This window comes from Phalaenopsis equestris, unplaced genomic scaffold (genome assembly GCF_001263595.1).
Source record: "Phalaenopsis equestris unplaced genomic scaffold, ASM126359v1 Scaffold204905, whole genome shotgun sequence".
NCBI lineage: Eukaryota > Viridiplantae > Streptophyta > Magnoliopsida > Asparagales > Orchidaceae > Phalaenopsis > Phalaenopsis equestris.
Window position 1 is genome coordinate 13,673 of NW_018224433.1, and position 22,997 is coordinate 36,669.

The 22,997-nt window shown below is 34.7% G+C and overlaps 1 protein-coding gene across 1 annotated transcript in view; it reads left to right on the forward strand.

The window, feature by feature from the left end:
* Window positions 1-1,339: 1,339 nt before the first annotated feature.
* LOC110036306 (RNA polymerase II-associated protein 3) overlaps window positions 1,340-22,997 on the forward strand; it is a gene marked incomplete in the record, with an annotated part of 34,046 nt that continues 12,388 nt past the window's right edge. The window contains 7 exon segments of the mRNA XM_020740712.1: window positions 1,340-1,577; window positions 5,980-6,078; window positions 10,547-10,747; window positions 10,848-10,972; window positions 11,255-11,376; window positions 11,482-11,564; window positions 14,995-15,141. Coding sequence (XP_020596371.1) covers window positions 1,575-1,577; window positions 5,980-6,078; window positions 10,547-10,747; window positions 10,848-10,972; window positions 11,255-11,376; window positions 11,482-11,564; window positions 14,995-15,141 — 780 coding nt within the window.

A 22,997-nucleotide genomic window follows, 5' to 3' on the forward strand; every position in this document is an offset into this window, starting at 1 on the left:
GGCCTTCAACTCTTTCTTGAAACCTGCTCTCCTACAAACAAAGTATTTCGTCTTAAGATTCTTGGAGTTAAGCCAGAACGTGTCGTGCTCCTTACAGACACTAAATCCGATATGATGAGCGTAAGCACAATACACTTCGTAAGCTTCTTTTTCATTATGGACAACCGTTTCAAATAAAATATTTCCACTTTCATCTCTACATTTAGCTTCACCCTCATCCAACTGCAAACAAATATAAAACTATATTAAACTACTATTAAACTATCCTACAACCCTAATTAGCACATCACAACAAACAAAACAAAAATCACAACTTTACAGACATTCAAATCCATAATATTCTTATAAATCATACAACAAATAAGATCACCCTAAAAAAAGACAACATTTTAATAAAAACTGAAGATCTCTACCTAAGAAAATCACCATAAAACACAGCAAGCTACACACCAACAAAAACACCCAAAAAAAGACCTAAACACATCAAGAAACAAAGATATCTCGACAGAAAAAATACAGAAGTTTCTCTAAAAAAGTACAGAACTGCAAACATACAACTAATATACCTTGACTTTAACATCGACTTGTTCTGGTATGGCTGAAAATATATCGTCTCCTTCCCTGCCAGAGACGAAATGCCACCTTGTGCGGTCCATCTTCAACATCAAAATGTAATAAAACGGTAAACCCTAGCTTTCTACTGCTTAAATAGCAGCATTCGCGCACTCTGATTTTTTAAAGAAGATTATCACGCGGTTATACTTAATTTACGGCTCCGTGACTGCGAAGGGTTCTCGCAGATTACAACGAGGTTACAAACCCGAGGTACCTTGCTTTGGATGTTGTAGAAACGTTACATGGAAGGTACATTGGTCGGGCGGGGTGTAGAGGTTACCAGGGAGTTACACAGCCTCGGTACAACATACAGCGGAGGTTACTGTGTCGGTTACAACTCAGTTATACCTCTAGGTTACAACGCGCGGTATGAACTCTCGGTTACAGATCAGTTATGACTCGTTTATTTTGCTAGGTTACACAACGCTATGTTATGTCTCGGTTACGGCGAGGTTATAAACGCGGTTCATTCGTCTTGAGGTTACTGGGAAGCTTACAAGCCTGTTATTAGAGCGGAACTTCTGTACCGCTTGGTTAGAACTCAGTTATAATCGAGTAGGCCGGGTCGACGGGTCGCGTTTGAATAAATATGATGGGACCGACTGAACTGATTTGTCGAGAGCACATTGGAGGACGTGTACGCCGACGTACTCAAATTTTTTCCCCCAAACATAAGGCTGAATGAGCGCTTATCGTGAAATAAAAATATGATAATGGCCAGAAAAAATAACCGCAAACATCGTCCATTGTCTCACCGTTCCATCTGGAAACTTCGGCGTCGAAAGTCTCGAAGCAGCTTTGCTACCGTTAATCGTCGCTGTTTTTCTTCCCCTAAACCCATCCCCAGGATTTTCTCCTGAAATTTGGTGGGTTTCTTTTGCCCTTTGGACTCTTCCAGTTTCTTCTCTGTCAAGATACCTTATTTCGGCGTTCCGGAAAAACCTGAGCGAGACCGGTCCATGGTACCTGACGCGTCTCTATTCCTTTTCCTCCCCATTTTTTAAATTTTCAGTTTTCACTAATGTTTTCTTTGGCCTAGCTTGTATGCGATCTGTATGTCCATCCTGATGATTGATGTGGTTAAATTATAATAATCTTTGTTGGCGTTGGTTGAAAGTAGATATTTTTTTTTCAAGTTTTAAGGAAATGGCACTGTCAATATTCATGGACTCACAGATCAAGTTAGGGCCTTGGGAAGAATGGAATAACAGTCTGGAAGAGAGGGGGACTTTTGTGTTTTCTGGGAGGGAATTAAGTTACACCATCTAAAGATCAATTGTCTATCCCATGTTACATAAATCCCTCCCTATTTAATCAAATTAAAAAAAAAAGCTATTTTTTCTCATATAAAGTGATCATCATATATTGATATTTAGAGATACTCTAGCTTATCCTCGTTTGTCTTCTTCTACATTACCATATCATTAGTATTAGTTTTGACACATTATCCTATGAAATTTGTCTTCTTCTACATTACCATATTTTTGTCATCTGATGATCCGATTAGGAGAGTAGATGTTTTAGATTCGACTTATGTTAAGAAAGGCAGAGGTAGACCTAGGAAGACTTGGGCTTATTGTATAAAAAATGATCTTAATTTATTAGAACTAAATGAAAATATGACACTAAATAGGACACAATGGAGAAAAAGGATTCATGTAGCCGACTCCACATTGTGGGATTAAGGCTTTGTTGTTGTTGTTGTATCCTATGAAATCGCTGTATTTCACCTTCTGTTTCTTGAATGCTTGTTGGGTAACATCTTTATTAGCCCGTCGACTATTTAAGTAGTTCGCCTTTAGATAATTAAACCTTGAAGCTAGGTAAATCCTCTTTAACCGGGTTGATTTGATGTTATAAAATAGACCAGACTTTATTATCAGATGGAATCTTTGATTTTTCATAGATGAAGGAAAGTATTCGTCTGATGGCCTGTACTCAATAGCTCATACCCGACAACTTGTTGATCTTAGCTTGATAAAGTGACCTGAATGTCTATCTTGGAGCATTATTTGTATTTTTGCCCAGAGTTCAATATGATCATTTTTTGGCTATATATGTTTAGTTCACTGATTTTCTTATCTCTTGAGAGTAAAACTGAGAAAAAAAAAGAAATAATAATTGACTTGTCTGTTCGTCAATGGGTTGAGAATATATCAATAAAAATTACTTAATGTTAGTTATGACATTTGAATTATTCCCTTGAAATTTTAGCTTTTTGTTCCTTTTAAATAAGGTGATAAGATGGTAACCAGTTTACACTTTCACCTGCTCCTTTTGTTTGTCTTTGTATTTGCTTATCACATTTTTTTATTCAAATAATTCAGATGAAAAACACCATAAAAGAATACACTTTCTCCACTTCCAAACACCTATAAGGCCTACTTGGTAGACACAAATGACAAGGAGACTATAAAATAAATAAGCAGTGAGGTTGTCGAAGGAACACTCTGTTGCTTTCTATGATTAGGTTCCTTCGGGGGCCTTGATTATGGATATGGGCATATTGAGGGTAATTTTGCTTAAATGCCCAACATCTATAGATCATGAGCATGTGAGAAGTTGTTGGGGTTTTTCGCTAGTGCCAACCAACTTTAGTGAATCAAGCGACTTGCCTATGATCTTGCAACTCTAGTGTGAACGTCAATCAGATGGTACAAAAAATATTCATTAGTACTATATGTAAGTTGGAAACACATTACCCCCTCCCATCTTTTTTTATTTATTTTTTTGTTGTAGCGATTTTTTTTCATTTGGCAAACTTATTTATAATTGCTCTTGCACAGAGATTATAGGTGAATTGAATCTGAATGCGTCACTTTCGTTGAAAAGGATGCCGCTCATCAACCTTCTTCTGAGTTTCTCCTTTGGCTACGAAGGTTTGTGTGACAGCCATTGTGAAAGGGAATTTGGAAGATTGTGTGATCGTAAATTTCATGTTGCTGCGACACCCATTTATATGGGGTCGGGAGAATCCACCCTTGAGCAAATCCAATACTCGCTCTATTGAATCGGTCGAACTCAAATATCAATTGGTCGAGTTGAGGTGTGAAGTTGCTGACTTGAAGAAAACTCTAGGTGAACTGAAGAATGAGTTAGTTGAGCTGAGTGATATGTGCCTTGTACTTCAGGGGCAAGTTGAATCTACTCGCTTTGCCTAGTTTAAGGTTAGAGAGTTTGTGTTGAAGAGGCAACTTTGATCTGGCTTAATTCCAACAAAGATTTTTTTATGCATGTATTGTGTTTTCCTTTTCACGTCTGTTGAGTTATGATACTTGAAACATTTCTCTTGAATAATACGCCGAAGAGGGGGATTTTTTTGTTTACTATGAGGGAATTATGTCCATCTGCTGTTACATAAATCTCTCCTTTTTGTAGTGTAATTTGTTTCATAATATAAACAAGTGACCATCACATATAAATATTTAGGAATCTTTGGCTTATTCTTTTTTGTCTTCTGCTTTCTATTGAGATATAATTAATATTACATTTAGCACGTTATTCTTTGATGGCATCACATTTCTCTTTCTTTTCTCTACACACTTGTTGGATAACATCCTTGTTAGTTTGTTATGTTCTTGGGTTAGTTTTCTTCTAGCTCAATTAGATCGTGAAGCTAGATCCTCTCTGGTAGAGTTGATCCAATGTTATTGAACTGATTGGTACATATTATCGAATGAACTACTTGAGCATGAAGATTGAAGGAAAGTATTGATCTGATGGCCTATACCCTGCAAGCTCGTGCTTGACAGCTATTTAATCCCGACTTTTTGAATTGAGCTAAGGAATTTGAAGGTCTGCCTCGGTGCATCATTCGGATGTCTGCCCTTAGTTCGATATGGCCGTATTTTGGCTATGCACTAAATTTTGTATTTCTGTAGGGCCTTTTTTATTGAGCTTAGGTAATCATAAGTGTGGTTGAGTTAAACTATGATTTCAACTTATATGTATAGTTCTGGTGAAGGGCAAACGCTTTTGTTGGCAAGAAAGAAAAATATGTTTTATCTTTGATTTTGTTTGGTCTATAAGTTACATAACCATTTTATTTTTTTAGCTTAATTAGGTTTAAGAATTAGAATGTCCTAAAAATTTGATCAGGCATAAAATAGATAGATGGATAGGCTCGAGGTTTAAAGGTTGAACCGGGGCTTAAACCCGAGTGACTTAAATAATAATTAATTTATTTAAATATGAAATAAATGATGTAATAATAGTGTTATATATATGCTTTTAAAAAATATATTGTAAAATATAATTTAAACACCTTAATTTTTAAATTCTTAATCATTTCTTTTGTAATTTTTTTTATTCTTTTTAAAATCATGGACGGCCGACGAACTAGCAATGTGCAGTCAAAGAACAGGCAGTGATTTGGTGATGAGTGCTTTCAGAATCACAATTGAGTTGGAGGATATGGAATGCCTCACGCGAATGAATTATTTTTTCTATCTCTTTTGTAATTATATTTGGAAATAACAATTATTAATTTCTGTATTTATTGTATAAATAAGTTTGAAACAAATTGACCATCAGATCAAATCGGGTTACCCTTCCAGACCGATTCTTCGGTTCGATGGTCGGAACTGCAATTCGGAACAACTCTGGTCGGTTGGATGTTGGGGGCGGTTTTTAATATGAATAGGAGCAGACTTACGACTGGTTCATGGTGGAATCAGCTGGCCCAGTCTTGTTTTAAATCCCACCAGGGTTGAGGGTTTAGCATGAGAGTTCAAGCATCGGACCTATGAGGATTAGGCCAGGGCTGAGGGTTTAGCATGAGAGTTCAAGCATCGGACCTAATTTTAATGAAGAGAGAGGGTGGGTTAAATTTGGGCAGAATTTATGGGATTGACCGTTAACCCTGACACATTAACTGTTGGCTAATAAAGCTCATTCTAAGCCGCTTGCTTTTATTTATTTGTTAGCTTATATTAAAAATGGTCGATTAAAACTACACTTCTGTGTTGAATGTTTGTTTTGTGTAATCTGTTGGTTGTCATTGTTATAATGTGTATTTGATGTTAGAGACAAGAATTTAAGCTTTCAAAGTAAATTAGGATGAGAGTTCAAGCATCGGACTTAACTTTAATGAAGGGTGAGGGTGGGTTAAATTTGAGCAGTATTTATGGAATTGAACGTTAACCTTAACAAAGTTACTGTGGGCTAATAGAGCTCACGCTCAGCTGTTTGCAGTTATTTATTAATTAGCTTATATTAGGAATGGTTGATTAAAACTACACTGCTGTGTTGAATGTAAGTTTTGTGTAATCTGTTGGTTGTCATTTTTATAATGTGTATTTTGATGTTAGATACTAGAATTTAAGCTTTCAAAGTAAATTAGGATGGTTTGTGTTGACTCTGCAGGAGTTTCGTGGTTTCTTGAAGGATCTACAGGGCTGGGATTCCTTGCACAAGGACAGTAGCAACAAATCAAATGGTCGAGCACAGAAGGCTGCAAAATGGGTAAGATTATTTAATTGTTTAGGGAGAAAGTATTTTTGATTTGTATCACTTGCAATATGCAGTTGGTTTCCTTTTCTTTTTTACTAGAGAATGCGTTTTTATAATATGTTTAGTTATATTTTAGTTTAAAATTGTGATGCCTTAAATTTGTATCGTGTAGCTGGTTTTGCTTCCTTTTTTACCAGAGTATTTACAACCTGTTCAATTATAATGCAGTTTAACATTTTGAGGTCTTAAATCTGATTTTTAGTACAGAAAAAAATATTGGCAAGTGCAACCCATTGGACTATTGTATTTTCACAATATAAACTTATGAACACAGTCCTTGTATAGCATTTCAGTAGCTGGAAGGCTACTGGATTATTAAAAGTCGACAAATAATAGCCCATATAGTTCTAAATTAGATAAAACTCGTAAGAGTTTCTGAGAAGTTCGGTTTTAATGCCCTGAAGTTGCTGCTACCATAGTGCCAGGAAACTGAAAGCCAAAAATCATAATTGTTTTGGCTTTTTTTTCTCTTTCAAAAAGATTATTTCGTAACCCTTCATTTAGTCTTAATTGTGATCAGTGATTTTAATTTTAAACGGATATATTTTTGGTCCAGTTCTGGTTGCTAATTTATCATCAATTTTCTTGTCAAGTTGTTTTTAAACTTTTAACCTGACAATTTGTTCGTCAGTTTCCTATGTAATCTATTGGTTAAGCCCTCATCTATATAATTTGGATGCTACCATAGGACATACTCATGGTTCTTCCTTGACATCCACCTTCATCGAAAAAGAATAAAAATAAAATAGTATTCGCAGTTGGTGTGTCCTTCTTACAGACATTTCCCCGCAGGCTTCCTATCTTACTGTTGGCTTCGGGTCTCTCGCAGGCTTCTTCTCACTTCTGTCCAATCTTCCCGCCAGTGACCCATCTGCTCCTTCCTGAGCAAGCAACAGCCTGTAAAGTCTTTGGACTCCTATCCTGCAGGAAGAAGCAACCATGAAACCAACATCTAGCAGCAGCCAGGAAACTAGCAGCTAGCAGGAGCCAGGAATTTTTTTCAACTTTAAATGTGCATAAGATTTATGAAAAAGTACAAAATTAAGAAGTTTAATTCTACTCAGATGGTTAGTTTTGAATCAGAGACCAGGAATTTTGTCTATATAATCTTTGAACTCTCTGCCTTTATCACAAATCATAAACTCAATGATCATGACCTCCTTCAATGGTTTCAATTTGTATTTGTGTACATTTTTGGAAAAGGAAAAGCGGAACATCTCATAGGAGAGGGCTTAGTTTCTGAGCTCATTGATACTAATCATCGCACATGGAAGATTCAAGATCATATGCTTATGTCTTTGACTAATCAAATCAATGACTATTGAAGTAGAAGAAAATATCTTTCTCCACAAAATATCCAAAGAAATCTGAGATGCTACAAGGAAAACTTATTCAAGCACTGAGAATAATGTAGAATGGGTTGAGATCGAGACCGAACTACATAATCTTTGTCAAGGAGAGCTAAGTGTTACATAATATTTCAATAATTTGATAAATTTTTGGCTTCAACTGGAAAGTCCACATAATGCCATCATATATAAATCCATCATCGAGAAGAAGAGAACTATCAAATTCCTAGTGAGACCAATTAAGGAATTGGATGAAGTGAGAATGAGGATCACGAGAATAAAGCCTCTTTCATCTACTCATAAATCTATAACTGCCCAAAACTTTCAAACATTCCATGACATGTTTCATACTTAGTTCTAATGTAGAATTTGGATTCTCAAAACTTTTTATGCAAATGAATATTTTAATTTTATTTCTTGGATCCTATGTTTCGAAAAATGGAATCATTCGTGTGAGTTCATGTGCTGATGCCTCACAACAAAATGAGATAATTAAGAGAAAAAAATAAACATCTTCTTTTGATATCCCACTGAATTATGATTTTTCATAAATTCCCAAAAATATTTTTTGGGGGAAGCAGTCCTTACAACAACACATCTTATTAATTGAATGCCTAGTCGGGTATTTAATTTCATAACATCGCCTCATATCTTGATGAATACCTATCCTCACATCAGAGCCTCTCTTCTATTGTGATTTAAAATCTTTTAGTGTATATCTTTTATGCACATCCATTCCCCAACCTACAAAATTTTTTTCCCTAAATGTATCATGTTTATTTTTTTCGGCTATGCTTCGGGCCTATTGTGTGATATAAATGTATCGCTTAGATTGAAAGGAAAATTTTATATGATGGTGATGAGACCTGCAATGCTCTATGACACTGAATGTTGGCCTTTAAAAGAGAAGCATAAAACTAAGTGTTGCCTATGAGAATGCTTAGGTGGCTGTTAGGTGGCTGAGTGGCTTTACACATAGGGATAAATTGCGAAATGAATATGTCCGCCACTGGAGCTACACCAACACTGTCATGGAGAGTAGATGTTTTAGATTCGACTTATGTTAAGAAAGACAGAGGTAGATCTAGAAAGACTTGGGCATATTGTATAAAAAATGATCTTAGTTTATTACAATTAAATGAAAATATGACACTCAATAGGATGCAATGGAGAAAAATGATTCATGTAGCTGACCCCACTTGTTGCTGTTGTTATTTTATGCTTCTAATAAAAAGGGCTATAAGTTCTACTCACCTGTTATCAGAAATTACTACAACTCCATGGACGTCTCATTCTATCCCCAATATAATGTTTAGAAGAGTACAAATGAACATCAATGTTGAGTTGCACTTAATGAAACTTCCCAACCTATCCCTCTTCCACCTAGCCCTTCTATCTCCCAAACACCACTACATGAGGATGTCTAACCACCCAACTTGAAGCTTATAACAAAGAAGTTTGTGCGTACATAAGGAAGAAGAAAAATCTTGAGCAGGTAGAAGGCAAATTGCAAAGTCATAACTTCTCGAGCCAAAAATCGAGTCTACACTCATCTAAAATTTCAAGTATGGAGGAGTATCGAATTCATGAGCCACCTCTTTCCTCTTCAGGTGCTGATGAAAAGGGGAGCTATACTAAATATCCAATTTAGGAGTATTTACTAACAATGTCCCCAAACACGAGCAATTTCGAGATGTCTCTTGTTTCTCTCAGCCACTCTATTTTATTGTGGTGTGCCAATACAAGAGCTTATATGAATGATGTTATTTTTAGATAGATAAGGGTCGGAAGTGGAGTTCCAGTAGTTTTTTGTATTATTGGTTTGGATAATCTAAATATTTTCAAAAATTGGGCGTTGATCATGTTGTGGAAGGTTTCAAATATGTAACAGTTTCAGATTTTTTTTTTTTGAGAAAGGTTAAGTGGTTCTGGTATAACCATCAACGAAGGTGACAAACTATATGACTCATTTATTTTTTCATTTTATTTTTGAGGGCCCCAGATGCCACTATGAATCATAGAGAAGGGATCTATAGGTTTGTATTTCGAACTTGGGTACACTTGCAAGTATGTTTATCATGTTGAAAAGTATCACACTGATAAAAATTAAGCATTTTGTTCATAAATAAATGATGATACAATTTTTCAATATAATAGAAATTAGGATGCTTAAGGAGAAAATGTCATAACATAGCTTGACTCTCGTAAGGAACATGCTCAAATACAAGATTTAACTCAGATGATTGTGAATGGTGGGCGGTCTATTTGAAGTTGGAGTCACCTTCCGTTAGTCCATCACTTGAAATTCACACAAATTACTGTAGAAAATATAAGTTTGAATCTAGATTAGCCAAATTACCTTGTGAAAATATAAGGGGACTAGTCTCCTTATTAATTGGAGACAATTTGTGAAACTCCTTGATTAGTTTTTTTCTCTTCCTATTTATGTTTATTTTTGAGAATTCTTCCCATGCTTTATTTCAGTAGGTGACCTCATGAGAAGCTAGACCAATGAGACAAAATCGTGAGACAATTATGCCAAAATGGACAATATCTCAATGTGTAAGAGTTCGGGCTATTCGTTTATTTTGATTTGTGTAATACGTTATCTTATTCTTTCAAAGTAAATCCAAGTGGGTTTTTGAAATTTATACCACTCTTTCTGTAGGTTTAAGCTTTTAAAAGTCATTTATTTAATTATTCATATACACGATTTTTACATACAATTTATTTTGTTAACAAAATCGTTTATTAGATGAAAATAACAAAAATATCTTTTCATGTACTCTTGATTTTCTCATTTTTTTTTCATTAATTCCACTTAAATTGCCTTCCTCCCTCCACCTCCTACTCATCTCCTCCTAGCTCTTTCACCACCCTATCCACCCCTCCCCCTCTTCGAAGACAAGACCTTCCAGAATACAATATTATATAAAAAATTTAAGTTATAGTAAGTTATAGTACTTCATTTATTTGTTTTAGTGTGAAGTATATGGATAATAAGTTGTTGAAGCAAATTTAACAATTAATGGCCTTTTTTTGCTTTTAATCGTTTGTTTCGCTCATTAAAGATGGCAGGAAATGTTGACGAAGATAAGGAGCCTGTTTCAAAATTTCCTGCATCTCATGTGAAAAAGATTAACGAACAGGTAGTTTCTTCACGAGAAGGCAGTGAGCATTTTGGTTATCTTAGAAATTCGGGTGCATTTGACCTGTCAAGTAGGTTCTTAAATGAGGGGAAGCTGCCAGACGCGACTTCAGAGAAGGATTTGGTAGGAATTCTTAGCATCTTTTGGCTAACTTCTTTTTTTTCTTGAAATTGTACGCCTAAGGATGCGGAAGTAAATTGTTTTCTCTAATTTTAACCTTCAGGGCAATGAATATTTTAAGCAAAAGAAGTTCCTTGAAGCAATTGAGTGCTACTCAAGAAGCATTGCATTCTCTCCTACATCAGTTGCGTTTGCCAATAGAGCTATGGCATATCTGAAAGTAAAGAAGTAGGTTTTATATGTGCTGTTCATCGTTTCATTTGTTACATAATAGTGTGAAATTTCTTGAATTTTTGTAATTTAGATGCTTTAAAACTATGTTATTGTTCATAAATTTAGAGGTAATGATTACATTGTTCTTTGACTATTAGTTAACAGCTTTATATCTGATAAAATTGTAATTCTAATTCTTTTTCTATGCATGAGCTGTAATTTATTCTCACACTATACTTTTTTGCATTGATTTGCCTCTGAATCTCTTGCTTTGATGCTTTAAAATGTATAAAACAGATTTGTTGAGGCAGAGAATGACTGTACGGATGCTCTTAGTTTAGATGATCGCTACGTTAAGGCATATTCACGTCGAATTACAGCTAGAAAAGAACTAGGAAAGCTTGAAAAAGCTTTGGAAGGTTGGCTTGTAGATGTACATGCATCTCTATTAATTTTTTTTTGTCGCCTACATTGTGCAACAAATTAGAATGTCATACGCTCAAGTAGGAAAAAATTAATTGCAGATGCTGACTTTGCTGTGAGGCTTGAGCCAAATAATCCAGAAGTCAGAAATCAGTATGATGAAGTAAAGGCATTGTTGCAAATGGTATGATTGGAACCATCTCCATTCTTCCTATAGCATGATAATTACTGCACATAGTCATCAAAATTCAACAAATGTCTCTGTTTGCTATTTATGCATTTAATCTATATTCATTTGGGCCAATGTCGAAGGCTTTAAAAAAAATTTGGTGCTGCTGAAAAACGGTTTAAATAGTTGCTTAGTATGAAGATTTCATTTCATTACCTATTTGGAACAGTTAAATCCTATCTATTAAGTGTTGGTTTTCCATTTCTAACAATATTCTCTTTCAACTTCTTCTGAGAATGCAGGATATTATATTGGGAATGAGCTGATTATTTGCGCAAAAGTTTAGATATATATTTCTTTCTGTTTAACGTTTGATTTAAGAAATATGGCTATGGAAGTATGATTCATAAATATTCTAATTGCTGTGTAATTTTTCTAATGAGAAAAAACCCAAAATAGTCCCCCGACTATTAGCAAGTGTCCAATTTAGTTGCTGAGCTTTAAAATGCTCCAATTTAGTCCTCTACTATTAAAAATTGTTTCGAATTGGTCCTAAATAAAATTTTCCGTTTAATTTAACTGTCATTTCATATTTTGAAGGTAATTCTGTCTATTTACAAAATTCACTAATTAAACACATGAAGGGCTCGTCGGTTCTCATTAGAGGATTCATATGTAGAACAGTCCCGCCTTAAACCTAAATCTTCGCCGCTCCACTCGTGCTGCTTCTCTTCTTCTGTTTCACCATCAATGGAGCAATCAACTCAAGGCGCGTACTTAATCACCGCTTCTCCACTCGACGGAGTAGTCTTCGTCTACGTCTCCATCTGCATTGTTTGTGTCGCCGACATGACTTTGTCTCCATCCGAGTGCAACTTCTCCCCTTTTGTTTCACCATCGACGAAGCAAGCGACTCAAGGAGAGTACTCATTCGCTGCTTCTCCACTCGACGAAGTAGTCTCTGTATCCGTCTCCATACGCGCTGCTTGCGTCGACGACAAGGCTTCGTCTCCATCCAAGCGCTTGCACATCCCCCTCAATTAGCGTTCATTGCAAAGAGAGGCGGCTTCGACATGCGTCGGTTCAACCTGGAGAAGTTGTGACTCTAGTTAGGTAAATACGACACTATAATTTTGTGGAGAAAAGTGATTCGTCGAAGAAGAAAAATGTAATCTATGTCGCAAAATAAATTATTTAAGCATATTTAAAAGTAGAGCATGGTGGAGAAATGGGATTTCACATTTTTTTTTATGTTTGTTTTAATCGTATTTGAGAGTATTTAATTAGGATTTAAGCATGATTTAACTTAAATCCAACCAAACAACATATAAAGTAATTTATATGCTAGATATATTTCTAAATAATTACATATAAGATGAAAATATCCTTTAATTCTTGAAGACCACTATTAAATTTAACGGAAAATATGATTTAGGACCAACTTGGAGCAACTGTAAATAGTCTGGGACTAAATTGGAATATCCTAAAACTCTGCTACTAAATTGTATACTTGTTAATGGTTGGGAGATTATTTTGGGATTTTACTCTTTTTTAATCAATGAGGCTACCAGTGCGCGGGACTAAATTGGAATATCCTAAAATTCTGCGACTAAATTGTATAATTGTTAATGGTTGGGAGATTATTTTGGGCTTTTACTCTTTTTTAATCAATGAGGCTACCAGTGCGTTGATATATATTTGTGTGTTAACTTTATGTCCGTAAGTTTGTCAGTCATATCTGCTAACCTCATGGAAAACACAATTTGGCTATTCTCCGATGTATAGTGAAACTCATATTCCTTTGTTTTTCTGGCAGCTTGCTTATTCTTAAGGAAGTCATGCTCGTCTTTTTAACATTTTTGTTCATGTAGGTTTATTGTCATTATTTCTGTTGAATCAGTCAACACCTCCTCTCACAACAACTCCACATAACAACCCCTACAAAAGAACTTCACATGGCTAACAAAATTACAGTTCCAAACAACAATTCCTAAATTTTGAACGGTTATATCATTCTAGAAGATGATCTGGAATTGGGTCAATCACGTTTATTGGAAGTAGACAATGATTTCATTAGAATGACTGTTTAACTTCTATTATTATTATTTTTTCATTACAATTTCCATTAACTTTTGGTGCCGTTGATCCATGAAGGAGATTTCACTGGGAATATATGTATTCATGGATTCTCTCTTGAACTAGAAATTTTTTTTTAGCTATTACACCTTAAATAATAAGAGGGGTGTTCCCTAATTCAAGCTTTGAATGCTTTTGTAAAATTAGAAAAAAAAAATATAGAGGGAGTGTAATGCCTTCAATTATGGTATCACCCTATATGTTTAATAAATTTGTCCTTTTTGACATACTACATTCTAGAGGTGGTATTAGAAGCAAGGTAATATCAAATATCCTTCTGGTAGTTTTGTGAAAAAGATGCAATAATGACAAAGCTGAAATTTAATGTTTAGTTTTGTCTGTTCAATGTTGGATTAGCGTAAAATTCATTATTGTTCTCTTAAGTACTTTGAAGCAGTTGGCTGTTTTTTGCGACCTGGTTTAACTTTGTTCTGTAGAAATTAAAACCAGAATGCATCAGCTGAAAAAAATTCAAGCACAGCACGAATAGTCTCAAATGGTATCTATTCTGTCGCTAGTAAAACTCTTTGTTCTGTAGAAATTAAACCAGAATGTGTCAGCTGAAAAAAATTCAAGCACAGCATGAATAGAGTCTCAAATGGTATCTATTCTGTCGCTAGTAAAACCCAAACTTTGGCAGCTTCTGCTGCTCAAATAATGGTAGGAATGATTTATTTATGTTCGCTGATGATTATTAGTCATTTTGATTGACATACATACATACCGCATAATTCATATGTATTTATATATCTAATAAGCTTTAAATTTTACGTTTGTAATTCTCAAATCTTTCATATCACATAAATAAAACTATTACTATCTTTTGAAATGTGAACCACACCTTTTTAAGCACATGTAAAGTCACATGGATGTAAAAATCAAAGTTTAGGTATTAGATGTGTATGCCCTCTTTTTGTTTCTAAATGTAGACACCCGTACAAGCTAAATGCATGTCATACAAGTCTAGATGCAAGCTTTTACCTTAAAAATGATATGAGATATTTATTTAACTGATTCTAACACCATGAATTTTGATTGCATTTGAATTTTGCCTGATTTAATAATCAATGAAGTAGATGCTAGCCCCAGCTTTTTTGCTGTTGGGTACATTTACAAAACCATGAGAGTATGTACTAGATATTGTTAAACTTGGCAGCATGCTTGTGAAATTCACCATTTTCTGTTACTTCTTAATTTCCGCTCATTGGCTCAGCAAATCTCATAATAGAAAGCCTTTTGTAGCTATATGGAAGCATGCATTTTCCATCCATTTCACCCTATAATCTTCTAACTTCTCATGTTATAACAGGAATGCGTGGGGAATACTTCTAACAATCGCCCGATTTCTCTTGATAATATGGCTAAAGGACGTTTCATCACTGAGAGCAATAAAGATTCACGTTCAGTTAATGAACAAGAAAGTCTAACATCAAAATTGAATACCAGAATTGCTAAGGTATATGGTAAAACTGTTAGATTTGGCTAAAATTTTTGGTTTTTTACACTTTCGGGCAATGTATGGTAGATTTTGAACATTTTAGCTCATTTATCTAAAATGTTTATTTATATAGACAAGAATAGGAAACAGTCGTCCATGTCAACTACAGTGGGTTGTGATGTGTGAGGATGATGTCCTAGTGGGCAGATGTAGGTCGGCTGGCTTGCAAATAGATGGGTGGCAGAAGCTATTGATTTTTTTTATAGTTTTTGCTCGAACTCGAAATAGGTTATGGTTATAACTTATAAATCAAAACTAACTATTAAATCAAGTATGAATTTGTTCACTGTTTATTGTTCGGTATGTTTACTTAAAAATCTTCATCAAACATGCATGTTATCACACGTGAAAGTACAAGTTTAATGTAACTATCTTAATTTTATTTTCATAATTCTAATTTATGACGAGTACCATGATTATTGAAGGCAGAATTGAAGCAGTAGCTATGTTTCTTATATAGTTTATTTTAGAAGTTTTAGGTTTGGGTAATAGAAACAACCTCTTCACAAATACGATGGTGAAGGTGCATGAAACACCCCCTCTTTAGAATTTATATTAATTGACTCACTTTGCACTGAAATTCTCTTTTTAACTATGGTTATTAAAAATACAATGTTTTCCTTGTTCAACATGTTTGTAAATACTAAAAGTATAATAATATTTACAAATATAATCAAAATAATGAGCTAGAACAGGGATTGAAATTATTGAAGCTACCAAAATCTGTCCTAAAATTGATGGTTAAAATCCGCAAATCTATATGTTGAAATTGTGGAATTACTATTGAAAAGAAAACTTGCAAAGGAAGCCATGTAACTAATATTTTTAAAAGATTCTTCTATAGAATCACAAACTCATTGATGAAGTATTCAGTGATCTATTCAAATCTAAATATACCAAGTAGAAAATAAAGTTATTTATTTCCAAATGTTTATTTATGGATTGTAAATCGAATAGATTATTTTATTTATTGATGGGATTTATCTTAGTCATATTTTTATTTGTTGTTATAATTAAATCTTTTCCAAATTACAAATGGTGCACATTTAAAGGCATATTGCTAAGTTTGCGATGACTCATAGTACCGCACTCCTGAATTTATCTATGACTAATATGCCACCAAAATTTAATATTTTTCATCAAACATGAACAATGGTTAAACCAAGTTCAATATTTTTAGCAAGTTTTTTTACTGTAACCTTTTTGTAAGAAATGAATAATAATTGCTTATCTGAGGCTGCTTTATTAGAGGCAATAACAACTTTGTAAGACCTTGTAGGATTATGTTACATCAGTTCCTAAGCCTAAGGGTAATTTTGTATTTTATTATGCTATAAGGTTAATTTAGTCTTTTATTAATAATTACGATTTGGTATAAATAGGGCTAATAGCTTAGGGTTCGGGCTATGCAGAAGATTGTTACCTTGAGACTTTGCATTAGGGTTTGGGAGATTTCCTGCCTCTCAAATTGTAGCATTTGGGAGAGATCGTCTACCTATTGAATTGTAGATGTGTATCCTTTTGGTGTTGTATTGTTTGAGTTATTGAAGGAATAAATTTATTTGGCCCTAATTTTTATGTGGAATTCTTTACCGGATCGTATCAAATTGATGCCAGAGCATCCATCTTTATGGGAGATACAAACAACTGGATCGAACCAGAAAACAATGATAGGAGGCAGGATCGTGGGTTGCATTTACTTTGTTTTATCATTTTGATTCATCTATCTGGGAAGTATAAGGGATCGTGGCATACATTCATCTCCATTGCACCAAATTGCATGACATAGAATCTATATAAGCTAAGCTGGGAGCCGATGGGATAGCGGTGTGCAGGGATCATAACGATACAATTAGTGATTTTAGCTAGCTTGGAGGCCACCGACTGAACTGTCGTTGCCTTTGTGATCGAACCTTGCGATAGAGTCACAAATCAAGCTAACAGGGAAGCCGACAACAGGATCATGATGTACAGGAATTCCTTGTGAGTTTAGCAAAAGTCTTTGTGATAAAAAATTTTCACGGGAGTAATGGCGGCTAAGAAAGTGGATGCCTTAAAGGAGAAATTGGAGGAATAAATGAGCTAAATCAGATCTGGGATGGAAGAAATGTTTTTCATCATAGAAGGAATGTTTTTCTCCATAGACAATAGATTTGCTTCCATGGAAAATTGATTTAAGGGTCGATTCAAGGGATTAGAAGAGTTGATAAAGAGTTTTATTGAGATGCAGCTCGAGATCCCGTTGGCTGTTTCTTTCCTCCATAGACGATAGATTTGCTTCCATGGAAAATTGATTTAAGGGCCGATTCAAGGGATTAGAAGAGTTGATAAAGAGTCTTATTGAGATGCAGCTCGAGATCCCGTTGGCTGTTTGACTATAGACATGTAGATATCTTTCTTGCGACACACACCATCTGGCCATGGAATTTGAAAAGTTTAATATAAAAGCAAACATGCTTTAACTGAAGAGTGTAGTATATCTTTCTTACATGTCTGAAACATTCTCCCAAGTAGTATCTTTCTCTGATCCGTGCTTCAATAAAATTTTTACAAATGGAATCTACCAAATACGAAGTTTCTTAACATCAGTCCATAATCCTTTCAGGCTCCTCCGTATATTCAGACTCTATCTCCACTTCATATATGAAAATTCTATTAGACTTATCTGTAATATACTTTCTAAGTGAAGATATATGGAAACATTATCATCTTTTTTGCATATGAACTAGAAAAGCCAATTGGTAACCCACATTTTCAATCCTCTCCACAATCTCATATGGACCTAAATATGTTGGATTCAATTTTCAGTCTTCTCAAAATTGCACACCTACAATGGACTGTCTTTGATAAAGTTAATTTCTCCGGTTCCAAACTCTATTGACCTGTGCTTGGATCATAATATTTCCTCTGCCTATCCTGCATTGCATTATATCTGTTTTTGATCAGTTTAATTTTTTCAGTAATATCATCAACCAAGTCAGCTCTAATGACCTTTTCACCTGCTTCAGCCCAACATAATGGTCTCGTGCACTTTCTTCCATACAAAGCTTTATATGAAGCCATCCTAATGCTAGCCTAATAACTATTATTATAAGCAAATTCTATTAAAGTTGTAGGTGATTCCCATTCTCAATCAAAGTTAAGGACACATAACCTTAATAGATCCTCCAAAGGTTGAATAGTATTTTTTGACAGATCATCTATTTTAGGGTGAAAAGATGTATTACAAGTCAATCTCGTGCCCAAAGCCTATTGAATTTTCTTCCACAATCCGGAAGTAAATTTGTCATCTCTATTTGAAATAATAGACTTTGACACTCTATGCAACCTTATAGTTTGTTTCACATATAATTTGGCTAGTTTTCGGTAGGATTTGTCTGTTTAATGAGTGAGAAATGAGTAGAAATAGTCAATCTATCAAAAGTTACCTAAATAGCATCACGACTCTGTCGTGATTGAGGCAATCCAATCACAAAGTTCATAACAATTTAATCCCATTTCCACTGTAGACTTAGGCTGTAACTGACCTCATTGATGGTGATTTTTTGCTTTTACTTGCTAACATGAAGAACATTTAATCACATACTCAGTAACACTTATTTTCAACCTTGGCTACCAAAATGTTTTCTTGAGATCCTGCTAAATTTTCTTACTTCTTGGGTAAATAGTATAACCATATAAGTGTGTCATCTCTATAATTTTGTCTCAAATTATCAACATTTGGAACATAAATCTTGTTTTTATATTTCATTAAGTCATCCAAGTCTAACACATAATTCTTCAAACTATTTGCCTCAAGTTGCTCCAGGATTTTTTGAAAACTGCTACCTTTGGCTAAAGAATTTGCCATTCCGCCTTTCAGAGTAGGATGCATAGTCAACTAATTTAATTTGAACCATATTGTCATCACTAGTTATTTACAGATGGTTTCAGTTTGTCTAAATCTTTAAGTAATTACTTTTGCTAAGTAAATAAACAGTTCAAGTTACCTGAAGTCTTACTACTCAATTTATCTGCCACCACATTTGCCATCTCTGGATAATACTGAATATCAGATCATAATTTTTAATAAACTCCAACCATCTGCTCTGTCTCTGATTCAATTCTTTTTGAGTGAATATATAATTTAAACTCTGATGATACATAAATACTTCACCTCTAATACCATACAAATAATGTCTCGATATTTTAAGTGCAAGTACAACTGCTGCAAGCTCGAAATCATGTGTTGGTTAGTTCATTTGTCTTGAAGCATAGACAATGCCCCTTTAATGCTGCATAAGTACATATTCCAACCCTTCAAAAATGTATCACCAAAAATCTAAAACCCATATGATCCTAAATAAATAGCTAATACTGGAGTAGTCATCAAGAAAGACTTTAATTTTTGAATAGCCTCTTCACAACGATCAGTCAAATCAAACTTCATTGTCTTTGGAGTCTATTTGGATAATGACATAACAATTTGTAAAAATTCCTCTACAAATCCCTTATAACAACTAGCCAAATCTAAAAAGAACTCCTGATATCAATAACAATAGTGGTTCTTGATTAATTTGTAATTGCCTTGATCATATTCTGATCCACATATATGTCATCTTCACTAATAATATGCCAAAAAAATTGCATTTTTAAGCTAAAATTCATATTTAAAAAAATTGGTATATAGTGTATTCTCTTTTAAAATCTGTAGAATAGCATACAAATGATCTGTATTGCTGGCTTCATTAGAGCTGTCAAAATGGCTTGTTGTTCGTGAATAGCTCGTGTTCTGCTCGTTCGCTAAGTTAACGAGCCGAACACGAACACAAATGTTTTTAGTTCTTGTTTGACTCGTTTTGGCTCGAAATACTACTCATCAATTATATATTTATATATATATATATATATTAATGAGTGATATTTTTAAAAAAAATTAATTAACTACAATGCTAGAAGGATTTATAATTAATTAAAATTATTAATTAAGAAAATAGAATAAAAATTATTAAATTAGATTCAAATGATGTTTTAATATAATAATTTAGATTCAAATGATGTTTTAAATCTTGCTCCAATCATTAACATCTTATGGCTACGTGATTAGGTTGTCAAAACGACTCTTTTTTCATGAACAACTCTTCTTCGGCTTGCTAAGCAAACGAGCCGTACACAAACACAATTTTTGAGCTCAAAATATAAACGAGCCGAACACGAGTTGAGCCTGGGCTCAATCGTGTTCTTACACCGCAAGGCTTCATCCCTTGAATATACTAGGATACGTTCGTAAAGACAGTCACAGAAGTGAATACACTAGGATACGGGCTCAATCGTGTTCGACTCGTTTACACCCCTAGGCTTCATCCCTTGAATATACTAGGATACGTTCATAAAGACAGTCACAGAAGTGAATACACTAGGATACGTTTGTAAAGACAATCACAAAAGTTTCTAAAAATTATCTCAAGACCATCAGCTCTATATAAATTGCTAGAGTATTAGTCAATCAAAATAACATCATGACAAATTCATGGTGCTTATATCTCACCTTGAAAGCTATCTTCGTTATATCTTCCTTCTTATTTCTCATCTGTTGATGGTTTGACCTTAGATTAATCTTTGAAAATACAGAAACTCCTTCCAATTGATTAGACAAGTCATCACTCATTAGTAGTAGATACTTGATCTTCAGAGTGCTTTATCAACTCCTTATAGTCTATGCACATTTTGAAACTGCCATCCTTCACAAAAAACACCGGAGCTTCTTAAAATGCTAGGTTTGGTAAACTCCTTATCTATTAATTGCTGCAATTGACTTTCAACTCATGTACGTCCTTAGTTGTTATTTTGCAGGGTGCCTTGGATAGTGGTTCAAAATCTAGTAGTAGCTCAATAGTGAAGTCAATCTCTCTCACAGAAGGTAACCCTAGCAAGTCATCAAGTAAACTTTTGTATATTCACATATCAATGTAATATCTCTCAAATGGTTTACTTAGACGCGTTTGTCACATGAACAAAAAAACTTTAGTTTCCACAATACAAGTTTTATTTACCAAGGTACACTTATTTTGATAATTTTTTTATTGCAGTCAATTATGATAGTTTTCAGAAACCAATTCACTGCCTAAAATTCCGCGAAAGGTAACATAATTGTGCGTCAAATCCTTTCCACTAATGATTAGCTTCACCTGATATAAATGCCTACTTTCTATAAAAGTATTATTTTACATTCTAAAAGATAATATCACAATCTATAAGGTGATATTCAATTGCATCACTTTAATCAATTCCTCAGTTATAAAGCAATCTGATGCTCTTAAATAAAAAAAAAATACTCCTATTGGTTTATTCTGAAGTTATATTATACCTATTCTTAAAATCCATTGCATTGAATATTTAGGGTTAATTTATTAATGTATTTAAATTGTTGTAGGATATTATGAATGACATGACATAACATGAGTTTTAATATAATTAAATTTGCACTTAGTTAAAAATTTTTAAATGTAAAACATACCTGTGATAAATTCAAGGGAGTTAACTTCCTATTGTAGAAATGCATAAATCCTGAGCTTCTACCGGTTCTAACTAGAATTTAACACTGATATTGGAGATTTAGTTGCTCTCAGCCTACCAAAGCTCTTCTAGGGAGGTGCAACACTGCCCCTAAAATCCAATTCTGATGCAGGTGCTGAATTGGCGCCCGAGCGCGGGCGCTTTGTTCCTGTGGGTTAGAAGACCCTCAAAGCGTTACGGAAACTGTATGCAAAATCAAACCGCGATTCCATGCGGAGGGAGACATATCAAGAACTTTCACGATCTAGGTAGTCGCTTCGCTAGTCTGCCTCACCTATCTTCTTTTGGGTAGGGTTTTCTGGATTCTTCTTGCCTTTCCACTCTCTTCGTTTGTGTAGAAGCTTCCTCTGTTTGGGTGAAGCCTATAAATTGATTTGTGGGGAGTCAGTTTTAGTTGTATTCGTTCTCAAATTCTTATGTGGAGTTTTTCCCCCTTGTGGGTTGTATTCGAGTAGGTGGTGGTGCTCTGACTATATTCTCTCTGAGGTGGTGATTGTATCCTTCTCTTTTACCTTCCACAAACTTTCTCCTCCTCACTTCTCATCCGTCGAACTCTCCCTCTGTCACCAACACAATGTCATTCCCTTTTTGCAGGTTATTACTGCTGTCCAGCCTTCTGATCCCCTTCTAATCTCCCAGCCAACCCACTGCCTGCTACCGACCACTTACAACCCTCCCTACTTGCGGTCTTACAGCTTTTCACCTTCCCTTCACTGCCACCTGTCTCCCGTGACTGCCATCATCCCATCCAATCATCCATATCCATCTAGCCGACCTCCAACACCCATTGGGATATATTTAGGAGTGCTTGCGTCGTCTATGTTTTGTATTGTTGCGTTTTGTTGTAACCCCCATTTCTTTAATAAAAGTTTGTTTTTGTGTTTTCACTTTTTTTCTACTAGTTTTGATATTATTTGGTATCAAAGCTAGTTAAACTCTTGTCCCTTCCTAGGGTTTCCTAGCATCTGTCCCTAGCCAAGTTGCCGCCACCAATTTTTTTTTTCCTTTCGATTCCCAACCCCAGTTATGCCACCGCGAAAAGGTACACCGAACTCTACCCGGGAAGAAATTCAATGAGAAATACGTCTACAATGGAGACTAGTAAAGCTGGATGATGGAAACCAAGAAGGGGTTACCTTCGACTTTGATCTAGAGAGTCAAAAGGCAGGCAGTGATGAGCAGATAAATCCGTTCCACAGAGAAGATCATAATGAGGAGGAATATTGACCACGCCGTTTTGGTATCAGTCATCACTCATT